This window comes from Bubalus bubalis, chromosome 22 (genome assembly GCF_019923935.1).
Source record: "Bubalus bubalis isolate 160015118507 breed Murrah chromosome 22, NDDB_SH_1, whole genome shotgun sequence".
NCBI classification, from domain to species: domain Eukaryota; kingdom Metazoa; phylum Chordata; class Mammalia; order Artiodactyla; family Bovidae; genus Bubalus; species Bubalus bubalis.
In genome coordinates, this window is record NC_059178.1 from 56745422 (window position 1) to 56770792 (window position 25371).

At 39.6% G+C, this 25371-nt stretch overlaps 1 protein-coding gene across 9 annotated transcripts in view; it reads right to left on the reverse strand.

Moving 5' to 3' along the window:
- Positions 1-6795: 6795 nt before the first annotated feature.
- Positions 6796-25371, reverse strand: part of NETO1 (neuropilin and tolloid like 1) — a 114730-nt gene continuing 96154 nt past the window's right edge. For 4 of the 9 annotated variants that reach the window (XM_044934451.2, XM_044934454.2, XM_025273179.3 and 1 more), the window contains 3 exons: positions 22595-23153; positions 21548-21622; positions 19741-20689 (listed from right to left, as the gene is read on the reverse strand). In XM_044934451.2, coding sequence (XP_044790386.1) covers positions 21562-21622; positions 22595-23153 — 620 coding nt within the window. In that variant the 3' untranslated portion in view covers positions 19741-20689; positions 21548-21561. Of the gene's footprint in view, positions 7188-13101; positions 13687-19740; positions 20690-21547; positions 21623-22594; positions 23154-25371 lie in introns of those variants that run through there. The other 5 variants (XM_025273181.3, XM_044934452.2, XM_025273180.3 and 2 more) reach the window with 5 other exon arrangements.

Consider the following 25371-nt stretch of genomic DNA (forward strand, 5'->3'; position numbering starts at 1 on the left):
AGTTATTGTAATGCAGACTGGTTCTCCAAAATGCCAATTTGGCACCATAGAAATACTCAGACCAGTGAAAGTGAAACTTGCTCAGTCGTGTCTGATCCATGAATTCTCTAGGCCAGAATACTGGAGTGGGTAGACTTTCCCTTTTCCAGGGGATCTTCCCAACCCAGGGATCAAACCCAAGTCTTCCGCATTGCAGGTGGAGTTTTTACCAGTTGAGCCACAAGGGAAGCCACTCAGAACAGAATTTCTTCATCAAAAGGAAGATGAGTTTATCTAGGATGTCAGATTAGAAAATTTAGGTGTCTGGATGTCTAATGGTGATGGATGAGAAGTAATATATGTGGTGACTGAAAGAGAAAAGACCAGAGAAATGTCAAAGATACTTAAAGCAGAGCTTATTTTGTTGAAAGTCGAACAACAGCAGTCTGAACTTATGGAAGCCAAAAGAAACATCAGAAAGCCCTAAAAGGTATCACAACAAGAGATGAGCTTTAACTTTAACATGAACAGCATATGGGCAACTTAAAAATGGATCCAGAAAGCCACTCTGCAGACAAAAGTGACAGAAATTTAGGTAATTTCCTGATTCAGAAGCCAAGATATTTGACTGACTCAGGCTAACTAGACTTCTGCTTTCTGCTCTCATGGGCATTTCTCTCACACTGGATTCCAAGTATCTGATTCTGTTCTCCCCACGATCTTGCAGTGGCTAATGTGAACACTCAATGAGTTTCTTCTCCTCTGCTAGTGACTAAAGTCTTTCACAGTTGGAGAATCACTCTCTTTTTGTTCATCACCATCTCTCTTGAGTTCTGGCATGGAGTTCAGCAAACGTTGAACAGCAAGAGTGAATGGCGACTGGTTATATTAATTTGTGTGTGCATGAGTGCTCAGTCATGTCTGACTCTTCATGACCTTTTGGAATGAAGCTTGCCAGGCTTCTCTGTCCACGGGATTCTCAAGGCAAGAACTCTGGAGTGGGTAGCCATTCTCTTCTCCAGGAGATCTTCCCAACCTAGGGATTGAACCTGTGTCTCTGGTCTCCTGCGTTGGCAGGTGGATTATTTACACTGCACCACCTGGGATTTACAAGAAGGTAAACTAGTAGTTCAGATGGTTAAAAATCTGCCTGCAGTGCAGGAGACCTGGGTTCAATCCCTGGGTCTGGAAGATCCCCTGGAGAAGGGAATGGCTACCCACACCTGTCCATTCTTCCACGGACAGAAGAGCCTGGTGGGCTACAGTCCATGGATCACAGCAGGAGACCTGGGTTCTATCCCTGGGTTGGGAAGATCCCCTGGAGAAGGGAATAGCTACCCACACCTGTCCATTCTTTCACGGACAGAGGAGCCTGGCGGGCTACAGTCCATGGATCGCTAAGAGTTGGACATGACTGAGCAAATATCACTTTTTTTAAACTGAGTAAGAAGCAATGTGGAAAATAGACAACCTGACCTCTATTCACTGACTGGTCACTGCTCTTGGGCACAGCATCTGAAACACTTTCATTTTTCAGCCACCAGCAGCAGCCCTCCTTCTTGAAAAATCCTTGACAAGCCACCTCCGCTGGAAAACTCCTAATTTTCCTTTGATGCCCAGCTTAAGAGTTATTTGAGTGGCTTCATGGCCAGGCTTCATGGCCAGAAAAACTGCATTTGGTCCCTGCCTTGGCTGGAGAACAAGGTTGTCTCTGTGAGTTTGTAAGAAGGTGATATAACAACCAGACCAATATCAGAGATGTGGGAAATATCTTTCTGATTTTTTCAGGGAATTACCTGTTTTCGGGATACTCAATCTCTATTCATATTATACAAATATAAATATACCTTATATCTCTACATAGCTAAGTCTATGGCACTGCAATTATCTATTTACTTATCATCTTCATGAGAACATGGATGTTCATATTTAAATTTCTAGGTCACAAATAGGTATCTGGCACAGAGTATGTACTTTACAAATATTAATTTAATGTATGAAGCCATGATTAAAATATTAAGTGAACATGCAAATATTTTTTGAAATGTAAAAATGGTAAAACTCACATAAGCACAATCAAATTACTTTATTGCTTTATTATATGTGTATAATATGTATATATAATTGTACATACACTATAATTTTATAAGCTTTACTATGCATGTATAATATGTGCCTATATAATTGCACATACCCTATAATACTTCAAATATTTATCATATTTATTTTTTGTTGCTGCTACTCAGAAGTCAAACTAATAAACACTTTCTTTTTAACCAAGAATGTGAGAAGCAGTATAGCTGAGTCAAATTGTCATGAAACTATGAAATCTATGAGTATGGCATAACTTCAATTTGTTAACTAAAGTTTTATATTTTGTTTAAGTTCAGATTCACTTTAGAAGCAATCTGTCAAATTATTTCAGGTTGGCAGACAGTACAAACAGTCACTTTATTCTGCAACGTTTTGAAAGAATGTGGGCGAGAGAAGATTTTTCTTCAAGAATGGAATTGAAAAGTTGATTTTCTTGCTGCCAGTAACTATGGTCTCATATGTTTCTAAATACCTTTCTTAAGAAGAAGGATCCAGGAAAAGACTGAAGAAATGACAGTGACCTATCAGATCTCTAGAGTTAAAAAGAAAAAGCAAAATCACTTCTTGATTTATATCAAATAGCGTAGGTTGAGAGAATATGTTGCCAGTAGGAAGATATGAAAATTGACTGAAATCCCAGGACCAGAAGTGGAGAAAAAAACCCCAGCTTTCAATGTCAAAGATAGTTGGTGAGAAGTAGGTGAGATATTAAAAATGTTAAGAGAAGATAGATTTCAGGAAACCAAAGTTACTGAGAAAAGCAATGAAACTGTTTGTTGTTCAGTCACAAAGTCGTGTCCAACTCTTTGCCAGCCCATAGACTGCAGCCCACCAGGCTCCTCTGTCCTCCACCATCTCCCAGAGTTTGCTCAAATTCACGTCCACTGTGTCGATGATGTTATCTAACCGTCTCATCCTTTGCCATCCCCTTCCCCTTTTGTCTTCAATATTTTGCAGTACCAGGGTCTTTTTCAGTGAGGTAGCTCTTTGCATCAGGTGACCAAAGTATTGGAGTTTCAGCTTCAGCACATGTCCTTCCAATGAATATTCAGAATCGATTTCCTTTAGGACTTGCTGGTTTGATCTCCTTGCAGTCCAAGGGACTCTCAAGAGTCTTCTCCAGCACTACAATTTGAAAGCATCAATTCTTTGATGTTCAGCCATTTTTGTGGCCCAACTCTTTATATATATCTATATTTTTCTGTTATCATTTGATGAATAATATAACATACACACACACACACACACACACATACATTGATAGCCTGCTGTGTCCCTGAGGCAATGTTAGATACTATATGTATACAGAGAGGTAACAAAACACACAATAAATAGTGCTTGCCCTCAGCGGAATTTTCAGTCTACAGGGATGACTGTTTTCTTTACTTATTGTTGGCATATTGGAGTAACATTATCTCAGTAGAGAAGTGGATTGAGGGACACGGGGTGAGCATCACCCAACAGAAACACAGGGAATGTGGATACCAAGGACCAAAGACCAGTAACAGTGTTTTAGCCAAAATCCAGGTTAAAAAACAAGGGTAAACAGGAAGTGTGGATCTTATAGAAGTTGCAAACACTGCCATGTAGGTTTCCTCTTGGACATTCATTTAATTCATCACAGTCATGGTGATGATTGCAAAGGATTCAGCATTTCAAGTAAAAGAGGCAGAAGCTAGGTGTTTTTGCTATCATCTTCAGGGATATTCTTAATTGTAAATGTGCCATAGATAGATTCTCCATAACACCATATTTACCATATTATAGACCCAGTTCTTTTTCATGCTGTCTTTGGAAATACTATATTCAATTATGTTGCATTTTGAACACAAATCAGTATTCACTTACGTCTTCAAAACATTGTCTATAGTCTGTTTCAGTCACAGGTAAGCAGCAAGGTATATAACTGTTTGATTATTGAGTCAAATTACATATTTGTGTATACATTGATAGTAACTCCATTCAATAATAAATTTGCAGCAGTATTATGGATAAAGATTACTTTATTCCTCAGAGACACAGATAGAATAGGAATAAGTAACACCTGTAAAATAGTGGGTCCTGATAGATGGGCCTGAATCTCCTGATGGTAACTGCATTGAACATTTAACAGCAGGTTTTGTTTTCAAAGGCCTTCCTCTGCATGAATCTTCATGACAGCATTCGTGACAGTGCTATCATTTTGTGTGTTTTAGGTTTGTAGACTCTGCACGAAAGAAGGTTTTTTTTTATTTTTGCATCATGTATAATTCAATATGCTGCCACTTGGTATATAGGAAGACCTCATCTTTACCATTTATGATTTAAAAAATCCAGGCTCTTTAAAGATATGCTTACCTGGAAGCGTTATTTTCATTTAATGGCACTACATTACCTATTGAAAAATATATGAAATTTCTTATAAACTCAGGGGGCTCAAATGTTGCATATTCTAAATAAATGGTAGCCATTGTTGTTCAGTTGCCCAGTCATGTCCAACTCTTTGCGACCTCATGGACTGCACCACTCCAGACCCTCCTGTCTGTCACCATCTCCCGGAGTTTGTCCAAGTTCATGTCCATGGCATCAGTGATGCCATTCAGCCATCACATTCCCTGATGCCCTCTTCTTCTACCCTCACTCTTTCCCAATATCAGGGTCTTTTCCAATAAGTAGTCTGTTTGCATCAGGTGACCAAAATAATGATAGCCATATTAATAATAAAAAATGAAATACATTCTCTAGAGAATAAACTTTAAAAACATAGTCAATATGCAATATGCCAACATCTTGTCAGCATACTTAAACCCTTAGTCTCATTCCTAGATGTCGATAAGAATACTGTTACTATTTCTATGAGGTCAAAATCCTTTTTGCAAAATCCTTTTGCAATTTCCAAAATAATCTCCTGCCAAAGCCAGAACCAGTTCAGTTCAGTTCAGTCGCGCAGTCCTGTCTGACTCTTTGCAACCCCATGAATCGCAGCACGCCAGGCCTCCCTGTCCATCACCAACTCCCGGAGTTCACCCAGACTCACGTCCATCGAGTCAGTGATGCCATCCAGCCATCTCATCCTCTGTCGTCCCCTTCTCTTCCTGCCCCCCATCCCTCCCAGCATCAGAGTCTTTTCCAATGAGTCAACTCTTCGCATGAAGTGGCCAAAGTACTGGATTTCAGCTTCAGCATCATTCCCTCCAAAGAAATCCCAGGGCTGATCTCCTTCAGAATGGACTGGTTGGATCTCCTTGCAGTCCAAGGGACTCTCAAGAGTCTTCTCCAACACCACAGTTCAAAAGCATCAATTCTTCGGCGCTCGGCCTTCTTCAAAGTCCAACTCTCACATCCATACATGACCACAGGAAAAACCATAGCCTTGACTAGACGGACCTTTGTTGGTAAAGTAATGTCTCTGCTTTTGAATATGCAGTCTAGGCTGGTCATAACTTTCCTTCCAAGGAGTAAGCGTCTTTTAATTTCATGGCTGCAGTCACCATCTGCAGTGATTCTGGAGCCCCCCCAAAATAAAGTCTGACACTGTTTCCACTGTTTCTCCATCTATTTCCCATGAAGTGATGGGACCGGATGCCATGATCTTCGTTTTCTGAATGTTGAGCTTTGAGCCAACTTTTTCACTCTCCACTTTCACTTTCATCAAGAGGCTTTTTAGTTCCTCTTCACTTTCTGCCATAAAGGTGGTGTCATCTGCATATCTGAGGTTATTGATATTTCTCCTGGCAATCTTGATTCCAGCTTGTGCTTCTTCCAGCCCAGCGTTTCTCATGATGTACTCTGCATATAAGTTAAAAAAGCAGGGTGACAATATACAGCCTTGACGTACTCCTTTTTCTATTTGGAAGCAGTCTGTTGTTCCATGTCCAGTTCTAACTGTTGCTTCCTGACCTGCATACAGATTTCTCAAGGGGCAGGTCAGGTGGTTTGAACCAGTAGCTGATCACAAAAAGCAATTAGAGAAATTGTCCATTTTAGATACACAGGCTTCTTTGTATATGCTGACTATTTCTATGATGCTTTCTACTTTGTTCCCCCACAGTTAACTGGGTTGAATTAAGCACACTGGTTGGAATATATGGGGTTTACCTGGTGGCGCTAGTGGTAAAGAACCTACCTGAAAATGTAGGAGAGGTAAGAGACACAGGTTCAATCCCTGGATCAGGAAGATCCCCTGGAGGAGGGCATGGCAACCCCAACCCACTCCAGCATTCTTGCCTGGAGAATCTCATGGACAGAAGAGCCTGATGGGCTAAAGCCCATAGGGTTGCACAGAATTGGACATGGCTGAAGCGACTTAGCACAGATGCTCAGTGAAATATATATATATATATATATATATAAAATTTTTAAAATTTCAAGTGTGTTCTTCCCAATGACCATTTTTTTCCTTTCAGAAAAGAATCACTGCACCCCTACTATTGGCAATACCACCATTTGGATTAAGCCGTAGGACAAATCTTCCACCTGTAATTAGTCTAGGTCAGGTCAGGAAAGTAGAATTTCCATGGTATTATAAGGCTCAGACAATAAAGAATCTGCCTGCAATGCAGGAGACCTGGGTTCGATCCCTGGGTCAGGAAGATCCCCTGGAGAAGAGAATGGCACCCCCTCCAGTATTCTTGCCTGGAGAACCCCATGGACAGAGGAGCCTGGCGGGCTACAGTCCATGGGGTCGCAGAGTCGGACACGACTGAGTGACTAACACTCCGTCACACACATCATAAGAATAAGGAGTTTAATACGGGAACTGGGGATTCCACGGATGTAAGAGGAGAAGGGTCACGTAGGGCTGAGAACTGCGAACACGTTCCGTAAGGACTTAATGAGCGAAGCACAGGGGACAGAGAAGACAGAGCTCAGGAACCGCTGGAGCCGCCATTTCTGGTCACCAGAGCGGGGAACCGGAAGCTTGGAGACGTGGCCCCGAAGGTGCTGCGTCTGCCCCCCGCGAGACTTCCTGAAAACGACGTCCACCCCGTTCCCCCTTCCAAGTGCTGTGTGAGGGCCTCCTATCACCAACACTACCCCTGAGTCAGAGACGGAGGGAATACCTTGAACCTCGTTTCCCATCCTACTACACAGTGTTGGTGGTGCTTCGTGAAAAAGACAATCCAGCTGAATTCCTGTAAAGAGAAATCAAACAAACAACTCACCATTGATGGGAAAATTAGTTTTCATGGAGATGAAGATGCATGCATATTGTTATTTTTTGTTTTGTTTTTCTTTCTAACCAGCCAAATTGTTTTAAATCCTTTCTTTGGTGTTAGTCATGTAATGTCACTGAGCATCAATTCCCCAAGGAAAACCATGGGGCTACTTATACCCATCTTATAATGAGGTTCTGAGGATTGAATTAGATAGTGCATATCAAACACCAGCACATCTCAGGAGCCTGATAAATGCAGTCATCATTTAGAATACGTTCGTCAATGAGAAACCTAGATTAATCTCTGGGAGTCCCTGTATTTATTGGCTCTGTGAACTGGATAAATCAGTTGACATCTTTAAGACTCATCTTACTCACCTGTAAAATGGAGAACATAATAATATCTTCCTTCAGAATTACAGGCAGGATACAATTAAACAAAATAATGTATGTTCAAGAATCACTTAATAATTAACCTTAAATGATTTCACAGTAACTTGTCATTTTCAGTACAAATGTTCACGATGAAATGAGAAAACTCATATCTATTGTTGAGAAACTGAACCCTCCTAATAGATGCATAAATTGTTTGTCTTTGCTGCGACCAAGCTCCAGCTTCTGCCATAATCTGACTTGTGCATGACCATCAGGTAAATCGAGAATACTCTAGGGAAAGCAATGAATTGAGTCTGATTATACAATGGTTTTTTTTTTTTTTTTTGGTGTGTGATTGCATTTTTGCTTTTTGACAAGTACAATTTCCAAAATAATTTCTTGGATAGTCTTTAGATATATCCTTTCAGAACTTGACAGGATTAAGCTGTCAATTTACAAAGAATTGCAGCAAGAAATGGAATGGTATCTGAAAAAAATATATAAGCATATCAAAGTAATCATTCTTGGTAAACCTTGAGGAGAATGTAAATCTCTAATCTTTTTTTTTTTTAATCAAGTCCATCATGAATAGTTGAGATTTTTGTGATTAAAAAAAAAGCTAATAGAAAAAAAAAAAAAACCTGTAAAATGTTTGCAGTTCTGCTAAGCCTGGCTTATGCCCAGCACACATTTTTTTGAAAAATTTTACTTATGTATTTTTCTGCTCTTCACACTATGCTCTTTTGGCCCAATACGTTCTTCACACACTCACTCAAATTCAAATCAGAGGGACTTCCCTGGTGGTTAAGATCTGGCCTTCCAGGGCAAGGGGTGCAGGTTCGATCCCTGGTTGAGGAGGTAAGATCCCACAAGCCTTGTGGCCAAAAAACCCAAAACATAAAACAGAAATGACATTGTAGCAAATTCAATACAGACTTTAAAAGTAGTACATAGCAGAAAAGTCTTTAAAAAATAGAATCTACTTTCATGTAGATACTTTCTCTCAGCATAGATCACCCTAATATACACCTACTGACGTTAGCTTGCCCTATGATTATTCCTCTTATTATGGAAAAGTTTTTCACTCAACCAGAAAGTGTTTATTGTGCGTCCAGCATATCTTCTGGGTTTACAAAAAAACGAAAAGGATTTCTTCTTTCCCTCAAAAAACTGGCACCCTGGTGGGAAGAAAAGATACAAACATAAGCATTTTAATTATTTATTTAACAAAATACGCTGGGCATCGACTTCTCCTCCCAGAGACCAAATATTGATCTTCCCTCTCTACCAACTCCCTGAATACTGAATGACACAGGAAAAGATGATGACACCAAGACAAGATGACAAGCAGGGAATAATTCCTGTCTGAATAATTTAGAAAGTATAAATTAAGGAGAGGCTTTGTCAGTGATCCATGCTCATGCAAGATCTGCGGCCTGGAAGAGACTCCTCCAGGGCAAGGCACACACGGCTGGAGGCTGTGGGCATGCACTTGGCTCCCCGACGTGCAGGCATGTTCTCGAGAGCTCGCCACCTCACTCCGTCCGCTATGTGGACTCCAACAGTTGTGTGGGCTTGGCCAGAGAATCTTGAGAACAGCAGAATCGTGTAGGCATCAGAGCTCCTTTGGTGCTTCCAGCTGAGACCTTTGGTGCAACATCTCTGAACCCTGCTCCTTCAGGCTTTCCCAAAACTTACTTAAAAGCCCTTACTTCCTAGATGTGTCTCCCATGCCTTGACTAGCCCAGGCGGTTTTGATTTTCCTGGTGGCCCCATGTCAGGCATGTCTGTCCTCTCTTGCCTGCACTGTTGATGCCCCAGTGGTTCCCAGTGGTTCTCGGGGACCTCGGTCCTTGCTCTTGCATGGGCTCTTCTCTGGACAGCAACAGAAAGAACCGGGTATACCTGAGCCACATTCAGCCACTGCTCTGCTAAAACCCTGCAATGGCTTCACAGTTAAGTCAAAATAAAATCTGATTTTTAAAGCATGGCTTGATCATTCTTATCTGATGCCATCCCCAGCTGCTCCACCCTTTATCTCTTGATGCTCACTCCCGCCCCATCCCTCTCACACCGTCTTCTCATTCCAAATTCCAGGAAATCTCTTCCTGCAGATATTCACATCTCCCTATTTTACTTGACTAAGACTTTGGTCAAGCATGACAGTATCAGACGTGCTCTTATCTTTTCCTCATAAAGTAACAATTCTGCATCTCAGCTCTTTCTATTCCTCTAGTATGCCTAATTTTTTGGTCAAGACACATTCATAAGATGACATGTGATTGTTATTGCTGTTGTTTGTTCTCTTTTGTATATTTCCTTTAACTAGTTTGCATGACACAAAAGGGAATATTTTCATCTGTTGTATGACTAAAACAGTCCATGTACCTTTGCTGTTTGGTGGCTCAGTCGAGTCTGACTCTTTGCGACCCTATGGACTGTAGCCAACCAGGCTCCTCTGTTCATGGGATTTTCCAGGCAAGAATACTGGAGTGGGTTGCCATTTCCTTCTCCAGGGGATCTTCCTGACACAGGGATCGAACCCTAGTTTCCTGCATAGGCAGGCAGGTTCTTCACCAATTGCTTGCAATAAATATTTATTGATGAATTGCTACTGTTTGTGTTACATTTGTTGAATAAATTGGCAATGGCCTGATAACTACCAAGACAAGCCAAAGGAGCATACATTTGTGGCATTGAACTTCTTGGAATGCCAAATGTCTAACTGTAGGAAATTCATGGATATAGAAAGAAGAGTCAGACTCTCAATTAAGACACACAAGAATCACATGTTACACAGGATCAAAATTCACCAATATGTCAAAGGATACAGGTCATCATGAATCTAAGGTGAAGCATGTGAAGTACAGTGGTGCAAACTCAACACTCCCAGTCCTTTATTGCTGCCGTGGGACCACCAGACACAATTTCAGCGTAGGGTCCCTCTAAGTGGATTGTGTGTGACTTCCCTTACTGAGAGAGATATTTCAGTGATGAAATATTGTCATTTATTACTTAGATAGTTGCATAGTGATTTGGACAGTTTTTAGCAGATTTTGTGCCATAAATCCATGAATTGTACTTTAATTTATCACAAGCAGTTTAGACAGCCCACTGCATCATGCTACGATGAATCCACAGATGAAGATTCTCTACTATCTTACTCCAGTGATTCCCATCAGGAATTCATAAAGCATTCTTTCAAGGAGAATTGACTGTTATTTCTGTCTTTTGTTCCTTGTCTCTATTGGCGCTCATTAGATCAGAAAGAGTGGTTTTAAGTTAGTGGCTAACATTTTCTTCCTCATTTTTAAAAAAAATCAAGTGGGTTATCAAAAAGCAGCAAAATCGTGCATGGTTAAGACTATAGATTCTATACCTGCTGCTGCTGCTGCTGCTAAGTCACTTCAGTCATGTCCGACTCTGTGTGATCCCATAGATGGCAGCCCACCAGGCTCCGTCATCCCTGGGACTCTCCAGGCAAGAACACTGGAGTGGGTTGCCATTTCATATGCATGAAAGTGAAAAGTGAAAGTGAAGTTGCACAGTCGTGTCCGACACTCAGTGACCCTATGGACTGCAGCCTTCCAGGCTCCTCCATCCATGGGATTTTCCAGGCAAGAGTACTAGAGTGGGGTGCCATTGCCTTCTCCGATAGATTCAATACCTAGACTTCCAAAATTAAGTCCAGGCCATACAATGTATTGGTTACAAGAGGTTGGGTATGTTATGGAACTTCTTTGAACTGCATTTTCAAGTCTGTAAAATAAAGCTAACAATAACTACCTTCTAAGGTTGTTATGAGGATTGACTGGGAAATACCTGTAAAATGTTTAGAACAGTGATTCACAAAAGTTGAACCTTCAATCATGGTCTCTGACCAAATACTTTAATGCAGAGCTATTGTTTAGGGAGTCATCACCCTTTTGAGATAAAACTCCTTTCTGTGCCTTCAGAAATGGCTAAGTGGGCTAAACTTACTAGGAAAACAGGAATAAATACAGGTGGGTGTTCTGGTGAAAATTCAAATTTAAGTACTATCAAGAATATTTTTTGTGTGAAATGAATTTATCATAACAATCTATAGTTTCATCCAATTAAGCCAGGAAAATGGATATTCCCCTCTGTGTAATCACAAAGTGCAGGGAATCACAATTGAATAGACCCCAGACTGAGTCAAATTACTCAGTGCATCTATCAGTCACATTTCGTTGTCTCCCTGTTCCCTTGAGATAAAAGTTTGATGGTGGTTGACTTTAGAAAGATTAAAATTCTTATCACTGGGTGATTAGATTTGAAGTCATTCCTTGGGAAAATTGAAGTTATAAAATTTTAACTTTCTATGTTCCATGGCTGATTGCTGCTGCTGCTGCTAAGTTGCTTCAGTCGTGTCCGACTCTGCGACCCCAGAGATGGAAGCCCACCAGGCTCCCCTGTTCTTGGGATTCTCCAGGCAAGAACACTGGAGTGGGTTGCCATTTCCTTCTCCAATGCATGAAAGTGAAAAGTGAAAGGGAAGTCTCTCAGTCATGTCCGACTCTTAGCGACCCCATGGACTACAGCCTACCAGGCTCCTCCATCCATGGGATTTTCCAGGCAAGAGTGCTGGAGTGGGGTGCCACTGCCTTCTCCATCCATGGCTGATTAGTTAGAATTTAAGTTATTAACCCTCCTAGGAAATGCTCTAAAATGTCTAATAGACCCGGGTAGAATCTCCATGCTCTCCTGAAGGCACTGACCAACCATTTTTAAAAAGGGAGTTTATTCCCTGAGAATAAAGGAAAAATTTAGAGATCCATAAGAATTGATTCTGGTCCACATGAATGAATTAAGGAGAGTTGACGAGAGCTGTTTGCGTGCATGCTCCGTCACTTCAGTCATGTCCAAGTCTTTTGCGACCCCATGGACTGCAGTCCACCAGGCTTATTTGTCCATGGGATTAACCAGGGAAGAATACTGGAGCGGGTTGCCATTTCCTCCTCCAGGGGATCTTCCTGACCCAGGAATCAAACCTGTATCTCCTGCATTGGCAGGCAGATTCTTGACCACTAGCACCACCTGGGAAGCCCCAGAGCTGTTTAGGTCAGGAATATAAATCAGAAAGAGAACATGTGATGCTTTTTCATTTCAATGCCATTTTAATATAGATGATAGTCTCCTTTTTAAATCCCCATGAGAAGTGAGAGATACCCATGAAAGGGAGGGCTTCTCTGGTGGCTCAGTGGTAAAGAATCCACCTGCAATACAGGAGACATCAGTTCAATCCCTGGGTTGGGAAGATCCCCTGGAGAAGGAAATGGGAACCCATCCAGTATTCTTGCCTGGAGAATCCCATGGACAGAGGAGCCTAGTGGGCTACAGTCCATGGGGTGGCAAAGAGCCAGACATGCCTGAGGCACCAAACAACAAAACAACAACACAAAAGGGAACACCTGCTCATCAGAAACATATGCACTGCTCTCATATTTAATTTAATGTCTCATGACTAAAGAACTAATAGCTCAGAAACAATTGAGTCAAATACTTCATTCTTGTGTGAAATTTAATTAGGCAACGTTGCCATAAGTTAAGCAAAACAATCTCAGGGAGGGATTTTGAAAATGCCCTTAGCAAGGGAAAACATTTCAGTTAAAATCCATCAACATCTTTGGGTCAGGAAAACAGAAAACACAGTAGATACATCAACAGAGAGACTGCTCAAGGAAATTCTGTTACACAGGTTGGAAGACAAGAAAAATGAAAAGGGGATGGGGGGTCACAGGTATTAAGCCACACAAAGCCTGGCCAGCTCTGGGACTGAGGAAACACGGAAATGAACCGAGGTTTTCAGAATATAGAATCCAGGAGTCCTTCAGAGGCAGGGCTGAGTGCTTTGAGGGAGACACATAGGCTGGTTCATCTGTCTCTGAGGAAGCGGCGAGCCTTGGTCCCCAGGTGCTGAAGGAGGCTGGAGGCTGCACTGAGTCCAAGTAAATGCCGGACGGAATTCAATCCCTCGAAGGCCGACAGAAACAGAAGAAAACCTAGATGTCCTCTGGGTCCTCATCTGTCACTCCATCTTCCTCTCGTCACCTCTGTGAGGAGGTCTGAGCAGGGATCAGCTGGCAAAGGAGATGGTTCATTTGCAGCGTGTCAGCCCTACTCATCCAGAGCAGAGTCGATTTGAAGGTGATATATAACACCTTACCAACAAGAACAGTCCTTCAAAAAATGATGCCTGCTTACAGGTGGCTGAAGGACAACATAGGGTCAGAAAATATCTGTATATCATAGAAAAATCTCAGCAAAATTGGGAGAAGAAACTTGGCCTTAGAAAAGGGGTAAAGAGGGTGTGTGTTCTCACAAGTGCATGAATATTTATAAAATCATAATTCTTTAATATTATCAATTAATAAGAGTTTGTTAATCTTTTCTTTTGACACATAAAAAATGTCCTTTCAGACAGTTGGGCAAGTGTATTATATGAAACCATTTTGTAGTAGTATACATCCTTAACAATAATGATCTACTAGGAAGAGCTGCCTTTCAAAGAGTGGTTTTTTAAAAAGATACTTTTATTCATAGAGTTAGCATATGTAAGAATATAAAAATCTAGAGAGACTTTTATTAAAAGCTATTAAGTAGTACTCCCTCAGGCTTACTTTGAATCTGGCTTAATTTTACAGTGTTTAGAAAAGTGAAAGTGTTATCGCTCAGTCGTGTCCAACTCTTTGTGACCCCATGGACTGTAGCCCACCAGGCTCCTCTGTTCATGGGTGTCCACGCAAGAATTCTGGAGTGGGTAGCCATTCCCTTCTTCAGGGGATCTTCCCAACCCAGGGATCAAAACCGGGTTTCCCATATTCCAGGCAGATTCTTTAACATCTGAGTCACCAGGGAAGGACCATAGTTTCTAGAAGGAAGGGCTAATAAATAGAAGCCAAGTGACAGGTCAGGACAGTGCTTCTGTGCCAAGTAAAGAGATGATTCATTTAAATGTAACTTTTGTACTCATCTGCTCCTTCAAACAGAGTCATACTGACTGTGCACTTAACAGCTATTTTGAGGGATACCCAAATTGCCCATTCCCGATACCTACATTTAAATCCTTATGTTCTAGAAATAACAATTCTCAATTATACATCATTAGTAGCACACCTGTGCTATGTCTTTTCCAGTACCAACCTCAGTTATGACAGATGGTGGCAAATTAATAGCTAAGAGGTAAAGGCTGATCTCCTTTTCCCCCAGCTACTCACCCCTACAGTCCTTCCATTTGGTCCTGTCCTAAGAAGCCCTCTCAAACTGATGAAAGGTGAGATCTACTCCTGAGTTGTCTAAATCCCAGGTTGATCACAGTGCTGGAGAGCTCCTTCTTTGTCAGCAATGCCTGGTTCACAGGTGGATAAACATGGGCCACAGAGGTGACATTTTCCCCACTCTGCGGGACGAACTGGTTGGACACACATGTGAAAACTAGAGCTCCCATACTGGCACCACCATTTCACAGTTTATTTATAGACGGTGTCATCTCTAATTTTTGTAGCAAATTTCTTCATTAGGTACAGACTTTGTATTTTACAGATAAAGAAAGTGAAGCTCAGAGAATTCCAACAACATAAGGGCGCATGAAAAATACAAAGTGCAACTAATATTTGAATTTGAATTCATTCTGTTGAAAAGCTATTTTCATTGCATCATACCACATTTTTATACCATAATTTGGCCACCTGATGCAATAAGCCAACTCAGTGGAAAAGACCCTGGTGCTGGGAAAGATTGAAGGCAAGAGGAGAAGGGGGTGACAGAGGATGAGTTAATTGGATGGCATCACCGACTCAATGGACATGAGTTTGAGCAAACTCTGGGAGGTGGTGAAGGACAGGGAAGCCTGGTGTGCTGCAGTTCGTGGAGTTGCAAAGAGCTGGACATGACTTAGCGATTGAACAACAATAATGATTATGAGACTGAAGTTACCTATCTAGTTAGCTATATGCTTGCTTATCCTGCTCTCAAGCTATCATGCAAATGTATACTGAACTATTGTCTGGGACTGAAAATCAGAATTTTCTGTCAAGTGTTGGTGTTTCTGTTTGTACTTGTTAAGCTCTGGAGCACAATGTTGTTCAGTAAAATGATGCAATAATATAAGCACTTGAGAAAATCTCATTTGGGTGAAATAAAAATTGGTGGGTTCCAGAAGTCATACATTTCACTGTGGACAAGAGGAGGCCGGGAGTTATTTTTTTCATAACTGCTCCATGTAGATGATGCATTTGTTCCATGCTGACTAGGAAATGAAGTTTACACATAATTTAGGAAAAATGATTTATTTATAATGTATTATAGGGTATAAAAAGTATCTTCCAATGCATTGTCGTTTGGTCCTCAAGAGCAATAGGATGGAGAGAAGTTACTATAATACATATTTTTACAGCTGAGAAAACACTAAAGCATGGGATTTTGTGATTAAGCATCAACTTATTTCAGTGAAACATACTATATTGAATATTAAAGGGTTGTATTCACATCAGTGAGGACTGATGGCTGATTCTAGGGTTAATCAGCTTGAGTTCAGACCTGGATATTTCATTCCTTATTGTGTAATCCTAGAGGAGCCACCAAAACTCTTTGCAGTTTCTTCATATGTACAATGGAATTTATGACAACAACAAGAACAACCATAAAAAGTATTGTTAGTAGTAATCATAGAGTTGCTAAGACGACTAAAGGAATAAACACATGGAAAGCTTCCAGAATGGTGCTTAGCATGTAACACTCAGTATCTTGACTAGTTACCCAACCATAATCTTGAAATAATAAAAAATGGTAGAAAATAAACAGAGAGTAAGACAGATATTTCTAGGTATCTAACAATCCACTAGTTGTTCTTTTTAATATCTTGTTTCTGTACTGTTCTGATTTCCTCTATTTATTGCAGTTTTGTTCAGTTTAGGTAATACAGTGCTGTCCAAGGATTCTACTTTAAGAACAATTTTTCAGCCAAACTTTGCTGAGATCTTGAAATCCTGAGAATGAAATGTGAAATCCCTTGGATGGCATTACCTGCACTCAGAAATCAAGATGTAAATGCAATTTTGCTCTTCCAACTGTATTGACTATTATTCCTTTAGTCTAATCCTCTATTCCAGCCAACTCAAATCCATGGCCTTGGGAGACTGTTCTCTACTCTGATTTCTCTAGGTGGAAATCTCCCTGATATACTACTTGGCCACAGTCCTCAATCTTCAAGATCTGCTTAGAAAAGCAACTATTCATTAAACCTCTCTTCTCTCCTTGAGAATATATCCTACCTCCGTATCTGTGCTAATAATGTCTTTATTATAAAACACTCTTTGTATTGTACACTCCTGACAGTTGAATATATTTCATCTTCCATGCCAGATTAGCAGGAAGTAACTAATTAGCTTTTCTAATGGAAAGCTTGGCAAATAATTTTGAACTTCATTTTCCTTACTGACCTCCTCTAAGAACACTTTCCTCTATAAGCCTCCATAATTTTGTTCGTTGTCAGCTCGCCACCTTTTATTGTTGTCCCCAAAGCACTTAGGAAGAGTCCTGGCACACAGTTTATACAGGCTCAAAAAACACTGGCTATGTTAAACTTAGCCCATGAGAAAACAAATGGAAAGCACAAATGTTATAATGTGATATAATAAGGAAATTTTTATTTTAAATAGTTTATATGTTGTGTTTTCTGGCCCCTTTTACATTTGTGTCTAGATCTGTGTCTATTAAGAGGAGGGCAAAATTTGTTTATTTTTCTAAAGAATGAGCCAATGTAAAATGACAATGCTTTAGAGTATGGAGAGGTGGTAGAAGCTGGGGATAAACAAGAACATGTTGGCTGCACAACTGTAGATAAAAATAAATGGTTTAACTTAACAATCACGCTGGTGCAGTAATAAGAGCCTTCTGGGAACCAGCTCTCATAAGTTTGAAGTTTGAAGTCTGAATCAGGTTGAGTTTATTATTCGTACCTCTCTAATTAGGTTTATAGCCACACTTTAATTCTCTAATCAAATGGAATTTAATTATGACAAATCAAACATTACATATGATTATTCTCCAATATGATATGTAAAAATGGCATATGTATAAAATCAAGTGCAAAAAATTGTATTTCCAAGTCAGCACACTAGACTTGAATTAGGCAACTAAAATGCATTTGGACAGAAGTAAAAAAACCTTCATTCAGGGTTTCAGAGGTGTTGCACATAAACATGATATGCCTCCCAGATTTTGAAAGTGAATTCAAACGTAGAGAATTGAAACCGAAACAGCTATTTTCGAATGAATGTGGTGTGTAACTACGCTATCAGAAAAGTATCTTATGGGATTAATAAAGCAGTCATGCAAGTAATATTTGAATTCACTTTATCAAAAATGTATCTTTATTAAAATAACTTGATTTGAAACATCTTGAAAGTCTCAAAATATCCCTTTCCTTATCTACATATGTCTCCCCATTTGAATTTAAATCAAAGGTTGATATTCAGATGATATGGTCTGATATAGCCAATACATATGCTGGTAAATTTTAATGCTGACTTTTAAAAGACCTTCCCGCAGGGGACTCTCAGGCATTGTGGCGCCGCCGCACTCTCAGGGTCCAGCATCTAGATTTACAGCAGGGACAACAGGTGCCTCCAGGTCCCTTCCTCAGACTCATCACTACCTTCTCGAATCATCAGGCAATGCCCATACTTAGACATTTTTAGTGTTACCACTGGAGAGGCCTATCTTCATTTGAAATATTTTTGCTTTCTATAGAGCTGTTGTGTGTTAAATATATGTAAGCCATCTATCTTCATCATTATACCTAATGCAGTTGGATTTGTTTTTTAAGTTCTTGATTTATGGTGTAAATCTCCTTTCAGCCGTGAACCAGCAGATCGGAAGAATCCTGCTTCTTTAGGAAGAACTAGAGAGAAAAGTCCTGTGGATATTTCAAGGGACAGTGGAAAGTAAGTGGTTCACATGTACACCATCCTTTTTGAGATTATTCATTCAAAGTGTATAGGATCTTATGACAATTTCTAAATAGAGATAATATTTCTAAATAGAGATTTTAAAATAGACTCAATGGGTATGAGTTTGAGCAAACTCCAGGAGATGGTGAAGGACAAGGAGGCCTAGCGTGCTGCAGTCCTTGGGGTCGCAAAGAAGTCAGACATGACTTAGCGACTGAACAACAACAACAGAGAGAATACTATAAAATAAAGCCAATCACTTAAAAACAGATCTCTGGATGCATTAACTTTGAAATAAAAAGGGCATGAAAATAAGCATGATAATAAAAGAATTAGTCAAGTCAAATTAAAAAAGACTAAATTTTAACATAATGTGTATAAAATCTGTAGCAAAACAATAAAAATAATCTTTCTTTATAATGTTCTACCCAGCTTTTCTATTCACCAGTTTATCAAATTCATGAAGTGATTATTTCTGTGGACTGATATTTTTTCTTCAATACAGACTACTCAGAATTGCTATCATAATTAATTTTCTTTTCATAATTTTTTCTTTCCCATTTATTTGTTTCTGTAACACAGAATTCCCAACAGGGATGTATGTGAGTAAATTCATCTATTGAGTTTGTAGAGCTTGCTTGTGTTACCAGGTTGGAATTGTGATAGACTAGACAGCTTTGCCATTGAAGGACAAAATTCTGTAGAATTCAGCAGTTTTGGAAATGCTATTAAGCAGATTTATAGTAATATGGTTTTTATAAATTATTTTCTAAGAAAACACATTCAATATTTTAAAATTACCCACTCACTAAATCAAACTATAGAATGTGTATATAATTCAAAAGCAATTAAATATATTATAATATTATTTTATTTATATTAAACATCATAATTAGTAAGCTTTCAGGATTTATATATGTGCCTGAGTATAAGGAAAACTCAGAATTGTGTAATTTTTGGTCATATGGGGCTTGTGATTTTAAAGTATTAAGAAAAAAAAGTTTCTTTTCTAAAAGGGGACCATATTCCATAAAGTTTTCAAAGTCAAATTTGGAAGAAGTATGCCTTAATTCTTCAGGACCTCCTGTAGTCTAAAAGGTGGGAAGAATTGATATAAAGCGTGTACTTACGTAAGTCAGTTTTTATCACTCTAAAAGAAGAAAGCATTTCTCTTAACTCAAGTTAGAAAATTATTATACATTTTTATATATCTTTATATAAAAAGTTACAAGAGCAAGCATGTGACACAGGAAATGGAAGAGTAACAGCAGTATTAGAGAATGCATGCTTTTTACAGTGTGTCTAATAAAAAGAACATTTTTCCAACTCAAATATCCAGTACTGACATGCAGGGTATTTTCTTAAACTGCCAATCAATCATATTGCTAATGCTTAATCAAAAATCATTTCTAGTAAAGGGTATGAATGGTAAAATACCTGACTTCAAAACTATTTCTGAAACTTGGAATCTTCCTTTGGTTTAAAAAAAAAAAAAAAGGAAATGGGGGTATATAGGAAAGACAAAAAAAAAAATTGAGATTTTTCTTATTGCAATCTAGTAATTTTACTAAGTACTTTTGGCTGCATTTAATGATATTACAACAAGATGTTTATAGTCCATAAAACCTCTAGCTGGTGTTTCCATGGTCCATATTTTCACTTTTCACTGTAGCATGTTCAAAATCACTCAGGAATGCACTATTCTCAAGCAGTCTACATAATGAAAACAATGTACATGTAACACAAAGTTCATCCAAAATTGTGGGGCTTTTTCACATATCACACAATGTACAATTATCTAACAAAGACAGAAAGCAACATAGAAACAAAGTGAAACCGACAGGAAAAATAAAGTTGGGATAGTCTCAATCAGGAACTAATTTCTTCTTCAAGTTTCCAGTAAATCTCAAAATGTATTTAAAAACTAAGGAGCACTTGGTGGCCTGCAACCAAATTACGAAATGAACATATCATTGTGCAGCGGGGAGGTCTTGCCGAAGTAATAACAAATGTCTGTAATTCTTAAGTTTGGATAAAGGCAGTGGAATGAATTTAGAAATATGTCCACTTTTCACAATTCACTACAGAATTTCCTTTTCACAGTCCCCATGTTTGTATAAATAGTTCTTCTCTGAAAATAAAACACAGTTAAAACATTTTCTCCCAATGAAATATGCGCACAAATCCACCAATTATCAAGGTAACATAGAGCACAGGAAAGCATTCACCTAATTCAAGAATAGTTGATAGGTCTGAAGAGCTTTGAAGAGATTAACTGTCAAGTAAATGTAACTGGAGACAAATTAGTCTAATAGAGACATAGACTATTAAGTGCTAAAAATAAAGCCATTATGTTACCTGATAACAAAAATAGATGTACACACAGACAACTGATATTTATGGAAAGTTTTACATTATCAAGCATTCAAATTTTATATTATAAAATTTGACATAACATGCTGCATTTAATTTGGATGAAATAAGCTACATATTCATGCAAAAATAAGAGTGTGCAAATTGTATCAGTACCACCAAATAGTGTATGTGTTTTGAGTAGATATTGCCAAATTAATACAATTATTGCCAGTTTTATATGTTGACTTCAGTTATATTGAGACAGTATTCAATTCTTTAACTATGAGAACCTTGGATTTCTTTTTGGTATTTCTTTTAAGAGTTCACCAATTTTTGTATCTTTACCTTAAAGCATATAAAGTTTAATTTCTTAACTTAACATCCTTTTAAATTACATTGTAGTCTAATGCTTGATGGTAAGAATATTAACATGTATTTTAAAGTTACGTCTACTAAGAATCATCCATCCATCAGCATTGAATCCAGTATGTTTCGAATCATGAAATGTTATGAAACACATATCTCAGGAAATAATGAGTAGATAGCACATTCCCTAAAAAAACTGCAAGACGATTGCAACAAAACAAAACAGAATACAACAAAGTGGGAGAAGGAACCAAGGGCACTTGCTTACCTTGAATTTTCTTTTTAGACCCTAGTTGTGTTGTATTCAGATTCATGTTTGCTTAGAGACCCAATGAGGCAGAACCTGGAATGTTATGGCTATTTCATTCAACAAAGTAATATTTTCACAAAAAAGTAAATATGCACACAAATATTTACTTAAAAGCATTCCTAAAAATTCATAAAAGTGTGGCAATAGATTTTTTTCCCCATCAGCATGCAAAAATAGCTAATCAACTAAAAATAGGTTTCTGAGGTTATATAATGAATTGAAGAAGTATGAACTTTTATAAAACAAACTAAATGCTAGTAAACATGCAAAGCAAAACAAAAGTAGATTGGATTTGGGGATTTAAAATCACTTCTTTTTTTCTAAGTTTAAATTTTCTTTCCTCAAGACTTTTATTAATTTTGGGGCTCATAATATAATATAGATAATATTGTCTTCATATCAAAAGGAAAATGTTTTTACTAATCCTTGCCACAATTAAATATAAATGTTTAAGGTTTTAGTATACCACACTATCAAACACAATTTGTAATATAAGTATTATGTGGTATGTGGGAAAAAGTATTTTAATGTTCATACCAAAAATATAATGCATTATATTGCAAAATATGTTATTTTTACATTAAAATTGTTCAGCAAGATGGGTTAACCACCTTGGTAAGGCAATTAATTCCAAATATCATCTCACATCTTAAAATATAGAAATATTGATGAGAGCAGCCTTTATCACCACATGGAAGAAAATTAGCCATATAAATCTGCAATATAAGTTAACACGAGATCTTTTATAGAAATAAATATTATATACGTATAGAAATAAACGAAATCTCTTTGGTCTGTGTAAGCACACCTATATGTACCTAAATGGGATTTAGGAAAAGTATAGATAGCAGGGAAACAAGGAAAAGAAGAGGCAAACTCTGAAATACTACGGTTTGTCATGAACGAAAGAGAGACTGAAATGGGAAGACAAACTAGAACACGGTATGCTGGAAGCATCTCAGTCTTCAGGTTATACTTGTCATCAAAAAATCTATAGATACTGACCGCTGGACGGCTTTCTCGTGGCGGGACAGCCTGTGACTCGTGGTGGGCACCTCCTCGATCTCGTCGATGTCACAGGCGTCGGCAGCCTCCTGGGAGTAGTTGTGTTTCATGACGAGGATGTTCCTTCTGTTCATGGGCGGGATGAGGGGTTTGATGGGCTGTGGGGGCATCTCGGTCAAGACAGAAGCATCTCTCGTGCTGAGGTTGCTGCGGCTGCCTTTCGCACTGGACAGTTGTGAACCACAGTGATGGTCGTGAATGCATTTGGAAGAGGACCTCCTCAGTTTATGGTAGTTTTCAAAGTCGTCGGCCACATCGGCAAAGTCAGCTGTGGCTCCCGTCCCTCTGAGGGTGCACAGCTCATAGTGAGGAGGCTCAAACACCTCCTGGAAAACTGTCTGGTCAAAGTCCGATTTCCTTTGGACATATTTTTTACGAGGCTGTTTGATCTGCACAATGACAGAAATGATAATAAGGATGATCACAATGCAGGAAGTCACGCCAATGACCGTCCCACTGGTGTTGGTCAGCTGGTCCAGCAGCCCGGCCTTCCTCTTTTCTACAGGTCCAGGAAGCGAAAACAACAAACAAACAAAACAAGAAACAACCCACCACGCATTAATATGGCACTCAAAGTGTACATGGAGAACTTCAAGATGAAATAGGCTGAGCATAAAAATTTTCACTGTCTTAAATATAAAACGAGTCTTTAAAAGACACAAAGAATTTCACAAGAGCCCTATCTGCTAGCCTCAGAAACAGCCACCACCACCAACCCCGCCATTGCACAGCATCGCTCCCTTAAATGTAATATATGTTTTGGAGAAGGTCTCATAAAACCTTTAGGATAACATCTGGAAATCAGCTGGTCATGTTAAAAAAAACAGTACATTCTTTTTCTTCTCGTTGGTGTAAGAAAACTCACACATGCCACCAATGGGAACATGAACATACCTATATTGTTTTGTATTTATTCTTGATGTGGATAACTGAACTCACAGTTTTCTGATATCAAAAGGTTATGATTACACTTTAAGACAGACACTTCTGGAATGCTGGCATGAGGATTTCTGTGGGTCTTTTCCCCAGTGAAACAGTTTTGGCAAAAATTTTTAAAGTAACATTTAAAGTTTCTGGAAATTGAATGGCATACAGCAAACAGAGGTACATACATTCAAGAAAATTACTAAATTTCTTTAAGAACAGGGATAGCTGGTGGCCTTTGAGCTCCTCCACCCTCAGTTCGTCCTGATGGTTTCTCTCCCTATTGGCCCCAGTTTGGAGGTACAGCACCCCCCACCCCACCAGCGAGGGCAAGCTGCCAGCATTTCTCTACTCTCTTTCCAACCCCCCAGATCCATCCTGCAGATTCTCCGTTCCAGGCAGGAGTGGGGGGCCAATGCTGGGCCCTCGCCTCCTCCCTCCAAGACCCCACTGGTAGGATAAAAGTTCTACACCTGGACAGCAGGTTGAGCACACCAGGCTCCAATCACATGCGCCCCAGCTCACTCATAGCGTGAAACTATCTGAAGGGGCAAGCTGAGAAGACCAGCGGTCACCATCCTCAGCCAGGGCCTGATTCATAAAGCGGGAGTGTTCCTCCCAGAGAAGTGAGGCGCTATCCCTGCCTCCATCCCACCCTTCCCATCAGCGCACAGAGAGTGGCGGTGCCCATGGAGAGAGGTGGGCCACAAGAACCATGGCAACAAATCCACTTTAACCAAGTAAAGCCAATCTCTAACAGTGCTGTATGAGGGTCTTCACAAAACATTTAATCCCCCTTCCATTCCAAAGTGGTTCCTTGGACACAACACGGATCATTGCCCTCATCCTCTAAATAGCTGTTGCCAGGTCTGCTTTTCTTGTTGATTCTGTGAGCAATAGGTAGTGTGGTAATGGCTCTCTGCTTCAGTATTTTAATAGAAGATACTGGGCTTTAGGGCTGCCCGGCTGGCATAGTAGTCAAGAATCCACCTCCCATTGCAGGAGATGCAAGAGATGCAGGTTCGATCCCTGGGTTGGGAAGACCCCTTATGGAGGAAGTGGCAACCTGCTCCAGTATTCTTGCCTGGGAAATGCCATGGACAGAGGAGCCTGGTGGGCTACAGTCCCTGGGGTTGAAAAAGAGTCAGCCACAACTGAGCAACTGAGTGTGCACATCCACACTGGACTTTAAGTATGGACAGTTATTTGCCTGTTTTTTTTTTTTTTCCTTTGCAAATTGGTGAATATAAGATCTGAACAGAAGAGGGTATGTGGTACTTTGAACTTAACCAAAATTCCATCATTCATAACCAAGCCAAGAGTTTTGTTATTCAGTTGCTAAGTTGTGTCTGACTCCAAGACCCCATGGACTGCAGCATGCCAGGCTTCCCTGTCCTTCACCATCTCCCGGAGTTTGCTCAAATTCATGGCTATTGAGTCGGTGATGCCATCTAACCATCTCATCCTCTGTCACCCCCTTCTTCTCCTGCCCTCAATATTTCCCAGTATCAGGGTCTTTTCCAGTGAGTCAGTTTCTCACATCAGGTGGCCAAAATACTGTAGCTTCAGTCTCAGCTCTTTATGTAAACAAATCTTTGTGTACAGGCCAGAGAAGGAGGCTGGATCAAAGGAAGATATTCTCATTGGAAAGGAAACAAAGCATTTCAGTAGGAAAACTGAAGTCGAGGTAAGTGGCTTTAGGTACCTGAGGGCCCTAAGGTTCCTTGGATACACTTTCACCTCTAGAGTATATGCACAATGTCCCGTGAAGACAGACTGGGGTTGCTGGAGAG